This window comes from Trachurus trachurus (genome assembly GCF_905171665.1).
Source record: "Trachurus trachurus genome assembly, chromosome: 5".
In the NCBI taxonomy this organism is placed as follows: Eukaryota; Metazoa; Chordata; class Actinopteri; order Carangiformes; family Carangidae; genus Trachurus; species Trachurus trachurus.
In genome coordinates, this window is record NC_139896.1 from 23,855,666 (window position 1) to 23,874,131 (window position 18,466).

At 38.9% G+C, this 18,466-nt stretch overlaps 2 protein-coding genes across 2 annotated transcripts; one reads left to right on the top strand and one right to left on the bottom strand.

Moving 5' to 3' along the window:
- Window positions 1-1,445: 1,445 nt before the first annotated feature.
- Window positions 1,446-5,993, bottom strand: dnase1l4.1 (deoxyribonuclease 1 like 4, tandem duplicate 1; the record flags this gene model as incomplete). Its single annotated transcript, XM_083972137.1, has 9 exons — window positions 1,446-1,612; window positions 1,823-1,898; window positions 2,495-2,591; window positions 3,458-3,615; window positions 4,003-4,115; window positions 4,385-4,497; window positions 4,742-4,828; window positions 5,180-5,268; window positions 5,913-5,993. The coding sequence occupies 9 exons, from the start codon at window positions 5,991-5,993 to the stop codon at window positions 1,446-1,448; spliced, it is 981 nt and encodes a 326-aa protein (XP_083828263.1).
- An 8,662-nt stretch (window positions 5,994-14,655) lies between these two features.
- LOC310986294 (E3 ubiquitin-protein ligase TRIM39-like) lies at window positions 14,656-18,426 on the top strand (the record flags this gene model as incomplete). Its single annotated transcript, XM_083972138.1, has 2 exons — window positions 14,656-15,682; window positions 17,015-18,426. 2 exons carry the CDS (start codon window positions 14,656-14,658, stop codon window positions 18,424-18,426), a joined length of 2,439 nt encoding a protein of 812 aa, XP_083828264.1.
- Between the last annotated feature and the right edge of the window lie 40 nt (window positions 18,427-18,466).

Sequence of the window (18,466 nt, forward strand, 5' to 3'; positions counted from 1 at the left end):
CCACGTGTTAAGTTAATTCTTCATTTGCCGAAAAGGAATTCATCAAGCAACCCCAACCATGAAACCACATTTTAAGTAACAAAAGTGTGATTTATTTTCCACCTTTAAACTTCAGATCAGATTCAGAGTCCACCAAGTCTTAATCCAAAAGCAGATGGCAAGAAGCTGTAGGTTGTCAAACACGTGAGTAGAAATGATCAAGGTCAAATTTGACTATTGTAATTGTACTATGTCTAAAATGTTATGAGCATCGACCTCTGTCAAATCACTTATATTTACACTACACATACAGTTTGATTCACATGTGGTCGATTGGGCATTAAAGGTTGTGAAGGTTAATCCTAGTGTTTCTCCTTGAGTCCCAATTCACATGCTTCCTGGAAACATTTGCTAAAACATTAGCCTATACATGGTGCTAGAAATATTCAAACCCTTTACTAAGGTAAAAGACTACTGTAATCTAGAAGTACTCCGTTAGGGATAAAATTTACTTATTCAATGAAATGTACACACATCTACCATCTTTACATTTAATTTAATTGAGAATGCGTGTTTAAGTCATATTTTATAGAAATGCTTGCACATAAAGATTTATAGATGTCACTCTTAAAGGGACAACGAGGAGTTTGTATTTGGTTATAAAAAAGTCTCACATTAATGTGGATGAATCTACGCTACCCACACTGGCTTGCCTTGTACATTTGTATACCACTGATGTAGCACACCATGAAAACGTATTATTTAGTTAAGCGATTCTTTGCTCAAGTCTCCAAGTTTTGTATTTTGTAGTTGAATGACTTTCTTCCCTGATGAATGGAACAAGTTAAATTACTGTTGTCCTACAAAAGGAGATATCTGGTGGTTTGCATGAACAGGTAGCCAGGGATGGTGACAAATTCCTGGCTATCTTTTTATACCACTCTTTTCTTACAAGTGAGGAAATAGAATATTATAGTTCACATGATAAGGTTAAAAAACATTAGTATTTATCATCTCTAAAGTGTATTTATTGCATGTGATCGGGTACGTGAGTGAGTGACATTATATTTCCTCTCCACTGTGGTTGAGATAAAAACGCAGTAAAGCAGGCCGTCATTCATCGTTAACTCTTTCCTTTATTAGTGATACATTTTCAAATATAAAAGTCGTCTCAAACTTGAGCTTTCTCTGCATCTTGTAAATTAAAGTTTACTTAAGACACTGTCAACATGATGAAATTTCAAGACAACTGACCATGTGACCAACTGTAGTTGAGTAACATGTGAAATTGCCTCCATTGATACAGTGGTTACTTCCTACAAATGTACAAACAAACAGCACTACACCAGGACGGCTCTGGGTTCATCAGGGTGAACCGTTTGTGTCTAGTGGTTCTGAGGGTACTGGGCTACAAGTTTATGGTTGTGTTTGTTGTTTGTGGATCTGGCCTCCTGAGTTTAAACATCCTATGTGTTGTTCATCTTGGCTATTTTCTGATTAAGGATCTTGATCTCCAGGCCGAGCTTCTCCCTCTCCAGCATCAGGTTTCCTCTCTTCATCTGCAGCAGATCCTCATCCACGGCAAAGGGCACCTGTGGTGGTGCCGCCTGAAGCAGCTGCTGCAGGTCCACATCTGTACAGATGAAAACACATGATTCATTCAGTCCTGCAGGTATGAACAGTTTTAATACACAGTTAAGTTTGAAATGTCTGTGTTCATTTTTGTTGGTGTTCTTATATTTTAAAATGTCTGTGTTGCAGGTGGGGCGCCCTTGAAGAATACAGGTATTATTGGCTGCAATGAAACACCTGTAAAACTGAATATATACATAATGCTGGTTACCATCCTCATCATCTGATGTTGGAGTTACGGACTTCAGCGTCACCTCCACAGGGTAATGGTCGCTAACATCGAGAGCCTAGAAAATAAACAGTTATTTATTGATTGACAGTCACTGTGGGAGCAGTGAGAAGCTTAGTGTGAAACAATTATAAGTACGTAAATAAGTAGTGAACACATTTCAGTCCTATTATTATTAGACCCATTAACTTAATAATTCTGCTTTTTTTATTCATCATTAAAAAAAAAGGGAGAGTAAAGAATAGTAACTGCACTTCATAAAGCTTTTTCTAGCGCCATCTATGGGCCAAAATGCCAACTTTGTACACACAAGTTAATTGGCTGACTCACCATGACATCGGTTGTTCCCATTAAATATTTCTGAACACTAAGGCAATATTTTGTACATGAACCTAAAAGATAAGATCGGCATATATATATAACTAACTTAATTGTCTTAAACTCTTACAGACCAATGTTAAATGTTGATTCATTTACAGCTGCATTATCTGGTTCCTGTCTATCTCAAGTGCTACTGTCAATAAAGGCCAGAAAAAGGCCAAAAGATATGACTAACAAAAATATTGGATATCTGGATTATGAATTTAACACAGTGTTTCTGGCAGAGTATTTCAGCCAAGCTGCATGCTGAGGCTCTATGAAACAAGTCCTGACCTGCTCCTCACTGAGGCCGTAGGCCTTATGGAAGTTGAAGGGTTTGGCAGAGTTTGGTACCACAGCCTGGAGCATGTCGTTGCCGTAGATCACAATCCTAAACAGAGACATGCAAGTCACAGTCAGCCAAGTATTATACAGTACACCTGTTCATCTGAATTTCAGGCACTTTGAAGAAACCCTATCCCTGTCTATCAATCTATTATCTTACCTTCAGATTAAACAGATAGATTTAAGTATCATCAAGTTTCTGAAAGTTGTACTATTCCTTTACGTCTTTATTTCAGGCTGATAACAGAGCTGATACTGCACTTGTTCTACTTAAAGTCAAGATTGAGACATTAGCAGCCTGTGATTAATCTTAAAACAGGTATTAAACATCATCATTATAACCTAATGATGCCATTATAAACAACATCTTTTTATTATAAAGAGCTAGTGGTTTTTATAAAGGTAGTATGAACATCTAGGGTCCTATAATTTGTAAAGGGCACTGAGATTTCTTCAGAATTTAATGCATTTTGCTGTTTGTTTGACATTGTAATTTATTTTTTATTTTGTTTTCTATTGTTCTTTTTTGTGGAATTGTACAGAGTTTATTTTAGTCAAATACAAGCAGGTGTTGATTTATCACAGGATTAACTTGGTTATGTACATATAAACATATACAAACAGTTAGACGCTCATTACCTGCAGAAAGCATTGGAGATAAGAAAACAAGTTCTTTTACAAGATAATCTGTAAATTGGAGAATTAATTTGACAAACATGTGTTTTCTTTTTTTTTCTTCTTGTAAGAATATTAGTAAAATATTATTTTGTAATTTAATTTATTTTATGTATCTGCTTTTGCTGATATTTGTAAAAACAGAGGACACCACATAAAGTAATGTGGAATCAGACTGAGATGACAGAAATAAAAAATGAATTAATCTAGTGCACCACCGGTATTTGTGTGTGTTACCTGTCGTAGGTGTGGTCGTTTCTGGAGCTTGCTGTGGTGTCGACGTCATCTTTAATCAGCCAGTGGAAGTTCTTGTCGCTACGGATGCTGATCTCCTTCATCTCTTTCGTGGAGACGTAGGAGCCGTCAGCGTTGAAGTCGCCCAGGATCATGACGTTCTGGAGCAGAGAGGAGGCAGAGCAGCAACAGGTGTCAGCAACAACCAACAGGTCTGTGTCCCTGACAGGTGAAGGGGTCTACTACTACAGTAAACAAAGGAAGGAGGGGGGTCTTGTTAATGTAACTCTTCTACAACAGTTTAGGTCAGCTTGCTTAAGTTTGCATTTCAGACAGTTATCCAATAGCTCTGCCATCATCATAAACTCACTCATGTTTTCTATGGCTATACAATACCAGGATTCAAATAACGTTGTGCAAAATACACAAATATTTGCAATTTTTATTTAAGCTTGAAACTTTTAATACATTTTTTTTTCTTTTGTACATTATGTAAACATCTTAACAAAGTACTTTTGTGCATCAATCTGATGATGTCATGTCCTTACATCAGTCTTCCACTTCTTCTTGACCTGCAGGAAGACTTGGTAAAGTTCATCCAGCTCCTTCTCCGAGTCAGTTGGTTTGGTGTGAACTGGGATCATCACGAGATCCTTCAGCACTACGGTGGGTGCACACACACACACACACACACACACACACACACACACACACACACACGCACATTAGATAGATGTATCTGAGGTTTTCTCCCCTATATAACACTAATTACATGCAAATGTAACTCTAAGTCCAGAGTCTGAGCTATGATGAAAAGAGGTGAGAACAGCAAGGTGTTATGTTATGTTTTGTTTTTGAGATATTCCCAAAGCTGCAGATATTTTGACATCTTTGGTATTTCAAGTTTTTGTGTGTATCTGTGTCTTCTACCTGTATTGAGGCATTTGAATCGCAGGATGTAGGGATCTCTTGCAAAAACATCTCCTCCCACTGTTGACTCGTCATCAAACTGAAAAGAGCTCACGAGGTTGACCATGTCATCTCTGCACAAACACACAGACATGCAATAAGTGAGAAATGAAGACTTGTTATAATAGTTTTATATAATAACACTAAAACATGGCATTTCAGATAATTTCACCAATTTTAATATTATATCCTATCCTATGGATAAAATTTGGACTTTTTTCTGTTGTGAAATCCTCTGGGAACACTCTCATGCTGACAAACTGCTGTGCAGCCTCTATTAACCTCCTTTATGACTCCACCACTTTTTTCACCTCTCACCTGTACAGGAACATAAACTGCTCCTTGTAGCGTGTTCGACCCAGACGAGTGCTGATCTGCAGAGTGTAATGATGCTTTTTGTTCGCTCTGTACAAAGAGAAAGACAGACACCTTTTAAAGCATTTGAATACTTGTAAAAAAAAAAAATGACATTCCTGTCAGTGAAAGTGGAAATGCACCTTATTCTGACATGGGAATATTCACTTGTCATAACCTTTGTCACGCCGGATAATCAACTTCAATTAGCTACTTTTGTTGTGTTTACGGATTGGTAGCAGTTTGCTCCGACACACCTATAAAAGGTGGCATTGGTGACATTAAACCTGTTTACTGTCATCATGCTAGTGTTGTCTTTGGATGCACGTTATGTTGAAGTAAGCCTTATTAATTATTTAATTGTATTTAATGATAATGGTAATAACAGAAACAAACACTCACTTGTTGAGTGCATCCACCAGGACATCTACAGATTTGCCGCTGGCATCCACTACCTCCAGGATCAAAATGATGTCATAACGGGACACAATCTGAGGAACAGAGAGAGGCGGAGGCTGACGTCAGTGTCATATCCATTTAACAAGTACAGTCTGAAGTACATATGATCAAAAACTAGAATATGACTGAAGTCCTTCACAGACTATTTGCATTCTGCCATTTGCCTATCTGATCACTTTGCGCTATTACATTATTTTTATTTCACAGTCAAATTCACAGCTCAGCTGCTGCGTTTAGTGACTGAAACATGATCCACAAAAGTCTACAGATTATCCAGAGAGTTCCTTTCATACCCACAATGACAAAATTACCTAATCAAACAGTGGCTGTGCTGTAATTACAGCTATTTATTTGAAAACTGATAGCTCAGACAGGAAGGAAATAATTCTTGAAATGTGTGATGATCAAGGAGGAAACTCCAACATTTGGCTGATTGACCGATGGTACAGTATAACCCTGTCACCAGATATGAGTAATGTAGAGTTTACTAATTATTAATCATCTTATATGTTTATTCTTTTGTTGTTACTTGTTACAGTAACAGTGTATTTGACCATTTTTATTGTTCAGGTTCCTAGAGTTGACCAACAAAAAATTATATTATTCTTCACATTAAAAAAGAGTTTTTTATAATAGCAGGTGACAGTGCGTGTGTTTTCATTCTGGCTGACGTTACCTTGACCAGGATGTTGAGAATGTCTGGGTCTGACACTTTCTTTTTTCCAAACCTCTGGATGTTAAAAGATGCTACCTTCATGTTGGCTGTGGAGAGAAAAGACACAGACATGAAGGAGTCGGAACATTATTGGAATTTTAATTAGTTTGTTTGTGTCTGGAAACATCATGTACAGGCCGGTGGAAATATTACTGTAGTGTGTTTGTGTGTGTTTGTGTGTGAGAAGCGTTGTGTGTGAAGGTGTGTGCCTCGTAAAACCTGGCGACAGCTCACCTTGCCTGAGGCCCATGTAAGAAAGCACTTAACATGAACCGCAAACAATGAGAACATGCTCCTTCTGCTTTAACTGCACTGTTGGATCCATGGTTCATTAAGTCTGCTTTAGTTACTGAAAAGATACTTAAATTGTCAATGTAGGGAAATTCATTTTGGACTGGCATGTACACATTAAATATAAGTAATTTGTAAAAAAAAAAAAAAAAAAAAAAAAAAATGTAGTGTACAGTATGTAGTGTAGTAGATCTATGTTACATAAATATACAGTATATCCATCCTTAAGCCTGTCAGTGTATGTAGTACATATATAATATTGTGTACCACCTTCCCTGAATGTGAAGATAATTTATGAAATAAGAAAAACATACAGTACATAAATATAGATATTATATGTATGTCATTTTTGTATTTACATATAAATTCATCTAATCTGATCTAATCTTATATCTACACTTACACCTTTTCAATATATGTAGCCTACAAACAGCTGACAGGAATTTTGAACAACTATATAAACACATAACAAACCAACATATTAAGAAAACTAAAAGTGAGATGACACAACATCATACTGCAGGGAAGTTTATATGGTTTACAATAGGCTGAAAATAAAAATTACATGACAAAAACTGTGAATACTCGAAAATGCACAACCCTTCGTATATTATTCAATTTTATGCATGAAAAAAGTTTAAAATATGCAAGAAATTAGACGCCAAAAACGCAAAAATATGCTTTGGTGCAACAAAGGGTCAAGAAAACTAAGTGAGATTGCATGGCATCATACTGTAGGGAAGTTAAACTCAAGAGGCTATACAGACATTAACTGAAAGGTTATCTAGCCTTTTCCCCCCTAAACAATCTCATTAACATCACAAGCTGCATTTTTGGACTTGTTCAAACAGGTTAAGTCACTACGCCTTTTGTTGCCCCCTCCTAATCCTCCTGTCTCTGATATGACCGAGCCCCTGCCTGCAGCACGCACTGGGCATCAAAAGCCTTTTTTCCCCCATTTTGCAGGATTTCTTTCACTTTTGATGATAAAAATACTTTCTGAAATACTTGTAAGTCAAAACAGAAAAAGTAAGTGAGAAAACATTCAGTGAGAGCCTTTTATGGAGTATTTTTACACTCTTTTATTGCTACCTAAAACCTATGAGAACCTATATAAGACACAGCCCTTGCGTTAACTGCAACTGCTCTTACCTGTCTACTGAAACCAAATATTTAAAACTTTTCCTTGAAATAAGTAATTTTCTTTAAAAAAAAAAAAACATTTTACAATCCAGTATCAAAAACTTGTGACAGCCTTATTGAAATCATTTCAACTTTTGGCTTTATTTTGTCTTCAGAATGTCAGAATAGATTTCATATATATAATTACATTAAACCGTTTTACTTAATGATTAGTTATTTACTAAAGGTTATTTACTTAATGACCTTTGATGATTCACAGTGATGAATACCTGCATTGAACAGTTTCTTAACACAGAAATGTTACGTAATTATTGCTGACATTATCAAGGGTATTATCATACATTATATGTTATATACGATACGTTTGGCAGTCTATTGAGGCGGGTGGGGTTTTGTGCCCACACTATTGACTGGAAGCCAACCAACTGTGGGGGCTGGAAAGAGGCACACAAAACACAATGATCCTATACCCTCCATAATGTTTTCCTGGTGTATAAGTGAGTGTTTGTGTGTAGCATGTTGTGAAGGAGGTTGTCAAACTAGTATGAATTAGTTGTTACTCAGCTTGACCTCACTAGATGCTACCTTTGATAACAGTGTGCCAACAAATACAAACAGACAAACACAGAGACACGGATGTCAAACAAACTACTCAAAACACTGGTTTCAAATGTCAGTGTTGTCCTGACAAGTTTTGTGTCGCATGACTTTAATCCTGTAGCTGCCTTTTGTTTCTTACAAATATTAATTCTCCTTTTGGTGATATCCTGTCTGCTCCCACTATGGACTGTGAAATAATTAATAATCAATAAGTCTCTGATGTCCAAATGGGCATTTTTGTTCCTGGTTTACAACGTTAATGTTAAGGCTCTCTTCTGCAGCAGGAACTTTTCAGGAGCTTGTGTACCGGTAGTTTACTTTAAATACTACCTATAAACTCCTGTTTTAAAAAAAACTTTTACTGCAGACAACAAGAAACCATGGCTGCTTGTAAACATGCAGATCAGTCTCTCAAACAGGAGAAAGCAGCTTCTTTAAGGGTTGGTCCATCAACAGTCAAATATCTCGTCAACTGTTAATTAAATTTATTACCATGGGACCTAATCCAACCACACCAACCAGAGTGTTTCCTGATCCAAAACTGCTCTGGTAAGACTTTCAGTTTAGGCTCACCGCTTGGTGATGTTTCGGGAAAGGTCCTATTTTGGATTTAAAGAAACAAATGTTGACTTTTTTACATTTATATTTTAGGCTTTTTGCACTTTCATTGTGATAGGACAGTGGGAGAGATGGGAAATCAGGGGGGAGGAAGAGACGGGACTGAAATGCAGCGAAGGGCTGTGAATTGGACACGCTGCAATTAAGACCTTGCCTATTAGGCTGCACTCTACAATGTGAGCCAGTGGAGTTCCCTAATATTGACTTTTGAATTTACATGAATTATACATGAATTTACATGTTCAGTAAAGTTTCAGAAGTTTGTTCTGAGGCACTACGACATGGCTCTGTCTCTGTGTCCAGTATCAGATTCCTGCTAAACAAAACTCCCGATGTTGGATCCACAGAACCTATATAAGACACAGCCCTTGCGTTAACTGCAACTGCTCTTACCTGTCTACTGAAACCAAATATTTAAAACTTTTCCTTGAAATAAGTAATTTTCTTTAAAAAAAAAAACTTACAATCCAGTATCAAAAACTTGTGACAGCCTTATTGAAATCATTTCAACTTTTGGCTTTATTTTGTCTTCAGAATGTCAGAATAGATTTCATATATATAATTACATTAAACCGTTTTACTTAATGATTAGTTATTCACTAAAGGTTATTTACTTAATGACCATTGATGATTCACAGTGATGAATGCCTGCATTGAACAGTTTCTTAACACAGAAATGTCATGTAATTATTGCTGACATTATCAAGGGTATTATCATACATGTTATATACGTTGGCAGTCTATTGAGGCGGGTGGGGTTTTGTGCCCACACTATTGGCTGGAAGCCAACCAACTGTGGGGGCTGGAAAGAGGCACACAAAACACAACGATCCTACCCTCCATAATGTTTTCCTGGTGTTAAAGTGAGTGTTTGTGTGTAGCATGTTGTGAAGGAGGTTGGGTTAGGGGCTGATTGAGAAACAAGACGTATAGCTCCTCAAGTCACTGTTTCACTGAAAGTTTGTTACATAACCTTACAACTGCTCCAATTTTTAAATAAACTCTCCTGTCTTTACTGATAATCTGTCTTGATTTAAATTTACAAAATGTTTGTTTGTAGTTAAGGTTTATCTCAACCCGCCCTCTCACTCTTATCTCTTTGCATAATTGTGAAGTTCCTTCAAGGACCCTCTTCAGCTGTTACCAACACACATCCATCTTCAAGTTATTGTTTTGTTTTTTGTACATTTCAATGAGGTGACAAAAACACAAGAGGAGATGCTAAGTAGCAGACATAAAAGTTGACCACTGATTTTGTGTTAATAAGTTTTCTGTATGTGTAATATCTGCTGCCTTCAAGTGGCCAAAAAAAAAAAAATCAGTTAATTCAGGATTTAGATTTAGTCTGATGATCTCAGGCTGAGATCTCCTAAAACTGCAACCAAACGCAATATTTCAAGTTTTAAGTATCAACACAACTCTATCCTAAAACTGCTATCAAAACACTATTTAAACCATACAATGTTGTCCTTTGTTCTCCTAAATATACGATCACATTGTCAGTGGTGAACCGGTGTGTGCATACATCCAGCAGCAGTTTCACTGTGACTGTTTGTCTGTGTTTACTGTCGACCACATCCTGCAGCTGAACTCTAAAACCAATGTAAAAAAGAAAAATACTCATACGCCTTTGAGAGCACTGACATGTTGTACAGTGCAAAGAAAAAGAAAAGGTAAATTACTCATATGAGTCTAATGGATGTTATGCACAACCTGCAGACAGCCTTTAGTGCCATGTGGTAATTTAATAGGCTAGTAAAACCACAGCTGGGTCCGTAACACTAGTTGCCTCTTGGAAACTTTACACCTAAGATAAATGTTTTGGTATGAAAACTACATTGTTCTTGCATTTTATCTGCAGAGTTGGACCAACAGAGGAGAGAAGCTAATGAATGAAGTAAATATTCCACTACCACAGAGCAGTTTTACTTGTTCAACTTTAAACCAACAACAAGGATCAAATTTAGTCTTGTATCTCTTCAAATAGAACATGTCAACTATAGCCTTTTCTCACCTTTCCATGAATCTACACGTCAACATACAAGAAAACGGAAAAATACCTGTGTTTTTGGAGATTTTAAAATTCCAATTTCCATTGCTGTTTCAGTTAGATTTGAGTCCCTCTTGTGCCAAAAACAAAACAACAAGATCTCAGGATCTATCAGGAATCCCTCGGATCTCTACTTGTTACTCCAACTGTGTTACTCCACCTGTATTTTGAGTTGCACAGATGGGGGAAGCCAGTTTCTTTGTCTAAAGCCTCTCGGGTATTTCACTGAGGGTGGAAAACCAGACAGACAAACAAGCTGTTTCTCACCTGAGTGAGGAGGAGGAGGAGGAGGAGGAGAATCTGCTGCTGCTGCTTCTGACAGGAACTTGGATCAGATTGTGTTTCTCCCAGTGAGGCTGAAGTGAAGTGAAGAAACCCTTGTGGACTCCACAGTCAGAAAAGGCTCCTGGGTCTGCAGTTACAGTAGTGCTGGGGGCAAGTTGTCTATTGAGAGTGATGTGATTGGTTGGAAACCAGCCAATAGTGGGGGCTGGACAGAGGCACACAAAACCGAATCCCGCCCTCCATAATGTTTGCCTGGTGTAAAAGTGTGAATGTTGTGCTTGTGTGTCAGAGCTATAATATTGACTGAAATTAATGTGTGGTATAAACATATGTCACCTGGTTGTACTCGGACATAAAGACAGACCGTAAACTAGAGCTTTAATGACTGTGTGTGTGTGTGTGTGTGTGTGTGTGGGACTTTACAGACAGGTAGTTGTTATGGTTAAGGTTTCGCTAAACAGCTGCAGGGAATGCATTATGTCTCTGAGTGACCTCGTAAAGATAGCTGTACAATGAGAGTGTGTGTGCATGAGAGAGAGAGAGACAGAGACAGAGAGAGAGAGTTGTCTGCTGCTCGGTTGCTCAGTCGCCACCCTATCAGATGACCTGAACCCACAAAGCAGTGGCATGGCAACCATACAGGAAGTACAAGATACCCAATAGACTATACCAGAGCGATAGATATAACATCGCTCTGGACTATACATCCTAAACCAGTGTAGATCAAGTAGAGCAGATTAATACTGTACATATACAACTGACACATTGCAGGCTGCAGGGAGGTTTTATTGTATGAATGTTGCAACAGCATCAGGTTGAGCATTGTTGTTGTTCCAAACAAACTAGAACCTGTGTACACACGTAAAATGACTCTTACCATGGAAGCAGACATCAGCAAAAGCGACTTCACCACACCGCTCACTTCTCGTTACTGCTTGGCGTTGTAATGAGTGTCACGCCCACTCTCTTGTGTTGCTAATGTTAGTTGATAATTAAGACAGCTGTGATGTCTGCCACTCAGCAGCTAATTTGGGTTTCACTAACAAGGTTTAATAACTCAGTAAAAAGCAAAATGGAGTTCCTCATAGAAAACAGAGACAGAAGCAAAACACCTGAGTTTTTTTGGTGCAGATGAATTTTTGTCAAGGAATGACTTCACAGAGGACACAGTTTTGGAGCTGAACAGGAAACTGGGCCGACTGTTATGCGTAGCAGTGTAAGAAATGCAGCCGGACCACATGCTCCCACATTATGAGCAATTATTTTCACTTAGTAACAACAACATGATGTTTGTGTCAGAAAAGCAGAAGCAAACCACTTTTTTATGTGGTCAAGGTCCTGGCAGCATACAGATTAGTTATATATTTATTTATGGAGTATGTATTTATTTCATTTTAATTTTGATATGCTCACTTGTCCCTTTTGATTAAACTCAGTTTGAATTCAGTCTAAATTAAATAAACTTGACTTTACTAAACCAAATTTAATGGTGCAGCAGAGCTTGGCCTAAACGCCTTTAATGTAAAACACAAACACTAAGTATTGAACCATACCTGATCTGAGCTCATTGACCAAAATAAATTGAACCTACCTATTTGTTTCTTAGAGCACCGACAGCCCGGTGACACAGGTTTTCACTCATATCAGGACTCTCACAGTTACTGTGGTTTGGACTGGACCAAACTGGTGCATATGGCAAACAGATGGAGAAACTATGTGTGACTTATCTCATAACAGTACGAGCCCACCTCTCTCCTGTCCACTCTTTACTTCTGATAGAGCATTTCTTATTGCTTGTGTTTTCCTTTTATCACTGATTGAATCAATCAATCAATCAATCAATCAATCAATCAACCAATCAATCAATCAATCAATCAATCAATCAATCAATCAATCAATCAATCAATCAATCAATCAATCAATCAATCAATCAATCAACCACTGTTTATTTATCAAGGACCTTACCACACCCAAAACAGTGACTTAAGTGCTTTACGTTGATAACATCAAACACAAAAGATTTAAAAAATAACACAACGGGAAGGAAAAAAATAAAAAATAAAACCTGCATTAAAACATAAATAGGAGGCACAGGAAAGGAAAAAAATAGCTCAGTCATTAAGGCAGGAAAAGGAAGACTGGCTGACTCCTGAATAAAGAGAATTACAATAATTAACTGAACTTGGACCAGTTCTAGGTGAGGCAGGCCTTAACAAAGTAAAACAAAGCTTAGCTACTTTGACAACAATGTCAAAGTAAGAGTCAAAACAGCTGTCAAACATCACCTTTAGATTCTTTACAGCAAGTTTAAAGTACTATGCTTAAAGGGGCTTTTTTTTTTTTTACAATCCTTATTTCTAGCATAAAATACGATCATTTTATACAGTATCTGTATAATGTGAGAACACGGGGCACGCAATGCAGCCTCTAAATAACATTGGCTGCATTGCGTGCCCCGTGTTCTCGCATTATACAGATACGCGGCTCTCGGCTGGATCTAATTTCGTCGGAACAACTTGTAATGACACCAAAATTATCTGGGTGAGTAAATGATCGTAATCTATGCTAGAAATAAGGTCCAGATTGTAAAAAACGGCAATTCCCCTTTAAGTGCCCAAATTTGAAACACTCTCATTCTTTTTTTCCTTTTGTCATTGTTTCTCTTCTCTCCCTATCCCATTGTCTCCTGTAATGTTTATTTGTACTTTCCCACTATCCTGCCTCAACAAGAAATACATCAGATACACACAAAGTCAAAAAAACATAGGTGTGTCACAGCTACGGAGGAGAAAGCTGAACTGCCAAAATATACTTTGTGTATTTTCTTTCGAGTCACCGCCAACAATTTATGATGCATTGGTTGTTAGGCTGCTTGGACAGGTGATTGACACCTCAGCAACACTGATGAGAAAAATCTATAACAATCTCCCTGTGATCAACAGGATTGTTTCTTAACACAACTTAATTTTTGTTGTTTTTATCTTTAGTAATGCTTCAGAAACCTGTGAGACATTACCAAGAAATGTTGAGTAGCCTATAATAATTGGTGAAACATTTATGAAAAAGTTCTATGAGCTAGAATCAAGCTTGAGGTAACAGATCAGAGACCACATAAACTGGGACAGTGTATTGGTGAATCATAATATGATTAGTCCAAAAATACTGGAAAGATTCAGGTGAAAATACTCTGTTCACCACAGTGTGTAACCTCTTTCATATTGTCATGTTGTTGTTTTTTTACATCGTCATTCTCGATCATTCTCTGAGTGACTGGGAGGCAAACAAAAGGATGGGAATGTCAGTGGGAAAGCATTTGGTCTCATTTTTCCATTTAAACAGGGACACCAACAAGACTGAACCTGCCATGCTTCTTAGCGCTCTTCCAGGGAAAGGTATGTTGACAAAACAGTCTGACGTTTTTTCCCCCACATTTACTGTTTTGGCTTCTAAAAAGGAAACACATTGATGGTCTGATGAAGCTCCTCCTCGTATGTCACGTCAACATGACAAACAGGAAATGCAGTTTGGTTTCTTCACTGTTTGCCAGAGAAGACGCGTAACCTACACTGAGAGACAGAAAATAGAACAAGAGAGGAACAAAAGGTAAAACTGAACACTTTCACCTTAAAATCAAATTGAATGTAGGTGAAGGATAAAACACCTGAGTGTCTTCTTGTTCCAACATCCAGGTGTGTTTTTAGTTTCACTTATAACAAAATGGCTTCAGCTGGATCTGAGTCTGTCTGCAGTCTACACTCTGAAAAACTGAAGCTCTTCTGTCTGGACCATCAGCAACCAGTGTGCGTCGTCTGTCGAGACTCAAAAATACACAATGATCACAAGTTCAGTCCCATTGATGAAGCTGCTCATGATCTCAAGGGGGAACTGCTCAAATCCCTGGAGCCCTTACAAGAAAAACTGAATCTCTTTAAGGATGTGAAAGGAAATTTTGATCAAACAGCAAGACACATCAAGGTCAAGGCCCGACACACAGAGAGACAGATTAAGGAGCAGTTTAAGAAGCTTCATCAGTTTCTAGAGGAGGAAGAGGAGGCCAGGATCAAAGCTCTGAGGGAGGAAGAGCAGCAGAAGAGTCGGGTGATGAAGGAGAAGACTGAGGCTCTGAGTGAACAGATAAAATCTCTGTCACAATTGATTAGAGCCACAGAGAAGGAGATGAGTGCTGAAGACGTCTCGTTCCTCAATAACTACAAGGCTGCAGTGGAAAGAGTCCAGCAGCGCCCCCTGCTGGATGATCCACAGCTGGGCTCAGGAGCTCTGGTAGATGTGGCCAAACATCTGGGCAACCTGGCCTTCAACATCTGGAGCAAGATGAAGGACCTGGTCTCCTACAGTCCTGTGGTTCTGGACCCAAACTCTGCTGAAAAACATCTCATCCTGTCTGATGATCTGACCAGTGTGAGTCATGGTCAGAGACAGAAACTTCCTGATAATCCAGAGAGGTTTGACTCTCATTGTATCGTCCTGGGCTCTGAGGGCTTCACTGCAGGAAGTCACAGCTGGGACACCGAGGTCGGGGACAACACAGACTGGACCCTGGGTGTGGCAGCAGAGTCTGTCCAGAGGAAAGGAAACGTAAAGACTGGGCTGTGGCGAGTGGGGCTGTGTGATGGTAAATATGCAGCAGTGTCGCCATCAGATCCCCACATGGTCATCTCAGTGAGGAAGAAGCCCCGGAGGATCAGAGTTAATCTGGACTACGACAGAGGAAAACTGTTGTTCTGTGATCCTGATACCAACACACACATACACACCTTCACACACACTTTCACTGAGAAGCTGTTTCCATACATCAGCAATAAAAATGCACTCCAACTAAAGATGCTACCAGTGAATGTCTCAAACATTGACACAGCTTTGTCGGTGAAGGTGACACGGTGTAAATAGTTATTATCTTTTAAGTTGCGAAAATCAACAATAACAAATGATTTCAAGGAATCCCCTTTCTCTCTGCATCTTTACATAACTAAGTTTCAAATATAGACTTATAGTGTGGTGCTGAAAGGTTTGACACTTCCTTCTTTTCTCCTTTCATATTTATACCCACAATGGTCACATTAAAGTAGACTGTATCAAAGATTGATTGATTAATTGATTTCTTCCCTGTCTTTTTAGACAGCTGTGAAAAAATAAATTTGAAGTGACTTGACTTTCATATTTGATTTATGTTTATGTTTATGTTATGTATGTACAGTATTCACTGATTTAGCCTGATTGAGGTTTGGTCTCAACTTTGGTAACAACACAGAAACCCCTCCGAAAACGAAGAGGGCTTTTTAATGCTGTCGACTGAGTTTTCTTATATAATCTTTATTCATTTTTAAATAAATGCTATATACAATAACACATCAAAGGTGAAAGAAAAGGGAAATTACTTGTGAATAGAAAAGAGAAAAATTAAACAATAAATTTGTATTTTTTCATTCAACATCAACATGTTGATATTCAGCAGATCAATTAGAGTTACAACTGAAAATTGCTGCAATTATTATTTGTGTTTAGTATTCAGACAAATAAACAAATAAAAAAAATGTTGATGACATTTTGGAAATTCTTTCATAAGATTATCAGCTACATCAACTTTGCTTGCTTTGTTGCATGTGTCTTTAATTTCCTGAAATGGACTCAATCTCCTCACATTTATTTAGTTGATAACATAACAAAGAGTTAGTGTCTTACTGCTGCTTTTGTAGAACAAAAACCTACATTGCTGGTGCTGGGAAAGGAAATGCATGCCTTGTTCATTACAAAATTGTTCAGAGTTTGAAAAAGATTGCCAGACAAGGCTCCGCCTCCGCCTCCAACTCACCTGAGACTAACCAGGAAATAGACTTGTTCCTTCACGACACAGAGACAGACAATAACAGTCTATTCCAGACCTAATTACAGCTTCCTTCACAAGAGGAAAGATATGACGCTAAATTCTTGGAGCAACTTTTAACAGCTTCATCCTGCTCCTGTAGAATGAAGTAAAACAGCTCAGAGTAACTTACAAGCGGAGGGAGTGGACTGACTTCCTGTTTAGAGCTCTGTCTTTTCTTTTTTTTCCCTACAGACTCACTGGAAGAGAAAATGGCTTTCCGATCAGAGGAGGATCTCTCCTGTCCAGTCTGCCAGGACATTTTTAGAGATCCTGTTGTCCTGTCATGCAGCCACAGCTTCTGCAGAGACTGCCTGCAGAGCTGGTGGGGAGGGAATCCAACACAGGAATGTCCAGTTTGTAAGAGGAGATCTTCAAGGAGTGAACCACCTCGCAACCTGGCTTTAAAGAACCTGTGTGAGACTTTCCTATTGGAGAGACATCAGAGAGCTTCAGAGTCTCTCTGCAGTCTGCACATTGAGAAACTCAAACTCTTCTGCCTGGACCATCAGCAACCAGTGTGTCTCATCTGCAGAGATTCAAAAACACACAGCAACCACAGGTTCAGACCTATCCACGAATTTGCACAGGATCACAAAAAGGAGCTTCAGAAACTCCTGAAGCCTTTACAAGAGAAACTGAAGCTGTTTGAACAAGTTAAAGGAAACTTTGATCAAACAGCAGAACACATCAAGGTCCAGGTCCAACACACAGAGAGACAGATTAAGGAGCAGTTTAAGAAGCTTCACCAGTTTCTAGAGGAGGAAGAGGAGGCCAGGATCAAAGCTCTGAGGGAGGAAGAGCAGCAGAAGAGTCGGGTGATGAAGGAGAAGACTGAGGCTCTGAGCAGAGAGATAGCAGCTCTGTCTCACACAGTCAGAGCCACAGAGGACGAGCTGAGAGCTGAAGACGTCTCGTTCCTCAACAACTACAAGGCTGCAGTGGAAAGAGTCCAGCAGCGCCCCCTGCTGGATGATCCACAGCTGGGCTCAGGAGCTCTGATAGATGTGGCCAAACATCTGGGCAACCTGGCCTTCAACATCTGGAGCAAGATGAAGCACCTGGTCTCCTACAGTCCTGTGGTTCTGGACCCAAACTCTGCTCATCCAGAATTTATTCTGTCTGAGGACCTGACCAGTGTGAGTCACGGACAGAGACAGAAGCTCCCCGATAATCCAGAGAGGATTGACTATCACCGCTCTGTCCGTGGCTCAGACGGCTTTAACTCAGGACTTCACATCTGGGACGTTGAGGTTGGAGACAATACAGCCTGGTTTGTTGGCATGGCGACAGATTCTCTCCAGAAAAGGGGACGAGTAAAATCTGGATTCTGGCAAATCGAGTTCTTTGGTGGTAGATACAGTGCACGGCTGTTAGGATATCCAGCTGGGATGATCCGAGTGAAGAGGATGCTCCAGAGGATCAGAGTTCATCTGGACTGGAACCGAGGGAAACTGTCATTCTTTGATCCAGACACTAACACACATATACACACCTTCACACACACTTTCACGGAGCAGCTGTTCCCATGCATCGGCACGTTGAATGAAGTCCCACTAAAGATTTCAAAAGGCAAACTCTCTGTAACCATGGATTGGATCAGTTAGAGATGATTGTGAGGATGGTGCTCAGAGGACAAGTCGTCTG